The sequence below is a fragment of the Phaethon lepturus genome, unplaced genomic scaffold (genome assembly GCF_000687285.1).
Source record: "Phaethon lepturus isolate BGI_N335 unplaced genomic scaffold, ASM68728v1 scaffold47613, whole genome shotgun sequence".
NCBI classification, from domain to species: domain Eukaryota; kingdom Metazoa; phylum Chordata; class Aves; order Phaethontiformes; family Phaethontidae; genus Phaethon; species Phaethon lepturus.
This window is the reverse complement of record NW_010532076.1, coordinates 31430-33474: the sequence shown is the minus strand read 5'-3', so window position 1 is coordinate 33474 and position 2045 is coordinate 31430. Positions and strand designations below refer to the sequence as shown.

At 46.4% G+C, this 2045-nt stretch overlaps 1 protein-coding gene across 1 annotated transcript in view; it reads left to right on the top strand.

Moving 5' to 3' along the window:
• Positions 1-185: 185 nt before the first annotated feature.
• The window catches only part of ZEB2 (zinc finger E-box binding homeobox 2), a gene marked incomplete at its 5' end in the record, with an annotated part of 18743 nt that continues 16883 nt past the window's right edge, over positions 186-2045 (top strand). The window contains one exon of the mRNA XM_010284742.1: positions 186-400. Coding sequence (XP_010283044.1) covers positions 186-400 — 215 coding nt within the window. The remainder of the gene's footprint in view (positions 401-2045) is intronic.

Genomic DNA, 2045 nt, shown 5'->3' with positions numbered 1-2045 from the left:
CGGGTCTGCCGCGGGCGTGCGCGGGTGCCGGTGCCTCCCGCCGCCGGTTGGAAGCGCCGTCCCTCCCTCTCGGGCAGCAGATTGCGGCGATTCCTCTCATACCATCCCGGGCAATCGGCCCGTGAGCTGCCATTGATTTGCTGACCTTTTGGCCTGCCTCTTCCTCCCCCCGTCCTGGGGCGCAGACCTGCCACCTGGAACTCCAGATGCCTTCGCCCAACTGCTGACCTGCCCCTACTGCGACCGGGGCTACAAGCGCCTGACGTCCCTCAAGGAGCACATCAAGTACCGCCACGAGAAGAACGAGGAGAACTTCTCGTGCCCTCTCTGTAACTACACGTTTGCCTACCGCACCCAGCTCGAGCGGCATATGGTGACACACAAGCCAGGGACAGATCAGGTGGGGGGCTGGTTTTAAGTGATTTCTTTCTGTAATAACCCCTTAGAGAAACGATATTGCTTTGATTGGCAATCATTATTAATTTTTCATGGCATTTTGAAGATGCAGATCTTTTAATGGTAATAGCTTTAATTGAGGTCTAAATGATTTTTTGATGGTCTCTTCTAATATGATTTAATAGTCTTATGTTCACGATCGAATGAGTGTGTTAATTTCTAATTTAGAAATTTTATTTGCACTTTAACTTGACTTTAGTTTCGTTTTTATGTTCCTCAAAAAGTGAATGAAACTGTAGCATTTTAATTATACATTATTAAACATCTCAGCAATTTTAATTCCATTTTTCACCTAGTTTTACTTTGCAGTGTTGCACATAGGAGCTCCAAGACATACTAAAAGATCCGCTCATATTTTTTCATTACTTTTCGAGTAGCCTTTTCAATCCCGTGAAATTATGCGTATTTTGTACCATCGTTTGTTAAACATAATTGCGCGTTTTTGGAATAATTCTTCCTACAGTACATATAGGCTATCATTCGTGATTGTGCCACTAAGACATGCACGCGCTAGAACTGCGGCATCGCTATCGTTTGTATAGCCCGGCGGCGTATCTGCAATAAATCAAAGCAGTTTTTTCCTCAATGTGATGCGTGTAATATTATATCAGCACTGCATTTAAGGAAACGCTTATCGCAGACAGGTGACTGAGCTTCCCCAGTGCTCCTAAACAGCCTGGCGACAGACCTGTGCCACAAAACCCTTGACACACCAGCAGAAAAACTACTCCTGTCCTCACCGGAGAAAAAGCCGTCTTACGGAGGGCTGTAATGGAAACTCAAACGGCGTGGTTAAAACGTAAATAAATAGATGTGCGCGTTGTGTCAAATTATAAAGGCGTTATGTCATATTTATTTTTCTTAAAAACCCGAAAACCACGATCGGCTGTATTTCTCTTGGTAGGGTTTGTCTCAGCGTGAGGTAAATTGGTGAGGCAAACGCGCGTTTCCTAATCGCGCCATTTTTGCAGTTGGCATTTTTAAGAGAACCGTATCTTTCGCCTGATCTCAAATCAGTATCGATGATCCTGGAGCGGTGCCTCCTATTCTCCCTTCCCGTGGCTTATCCGGTAGACAAACACTTTTTCGCACGTGTATTTTTCCTAACCTGATCCGCCGTAAGGTTCTTTCTTTTGCTTTGTATCATTAAAAACACCGAGGGGGGGAAAAAACCCCCAACCTCAGCCCGCCTGGATATTTATCCAACGTCACCGCCTGAAATTTCACATGCGGGAGCGCGCTGGTGCTGGAGCGTTATGAATGGTAGCTTTGGTGTCGAAAAGTCCCCTCATTTGCTCCTGGCATTTACAATTAGTAAATTAAAATGATTGTATCATATTAACAGTGGCACAACTAAAGTTTAGAGTAGTCCTCGGAGGGCGACGGGGGGAGACAAAACAGCTGTTGCTGTTTGTTTATGCAACTCAGCAACATATGAGCGCGGGTCCCTCAATGGCGCGCGGCGGGCTGGGCTCCGCTTGATCTTTGAAGGTTGCTGCTGTTTGAACAAACCTCCCTGTGTCCCATGTAACACCATCTGTCTCGCCAGGAATGTGGGAAGAGGCAGCACACCCTCGCAGTTGTCATAC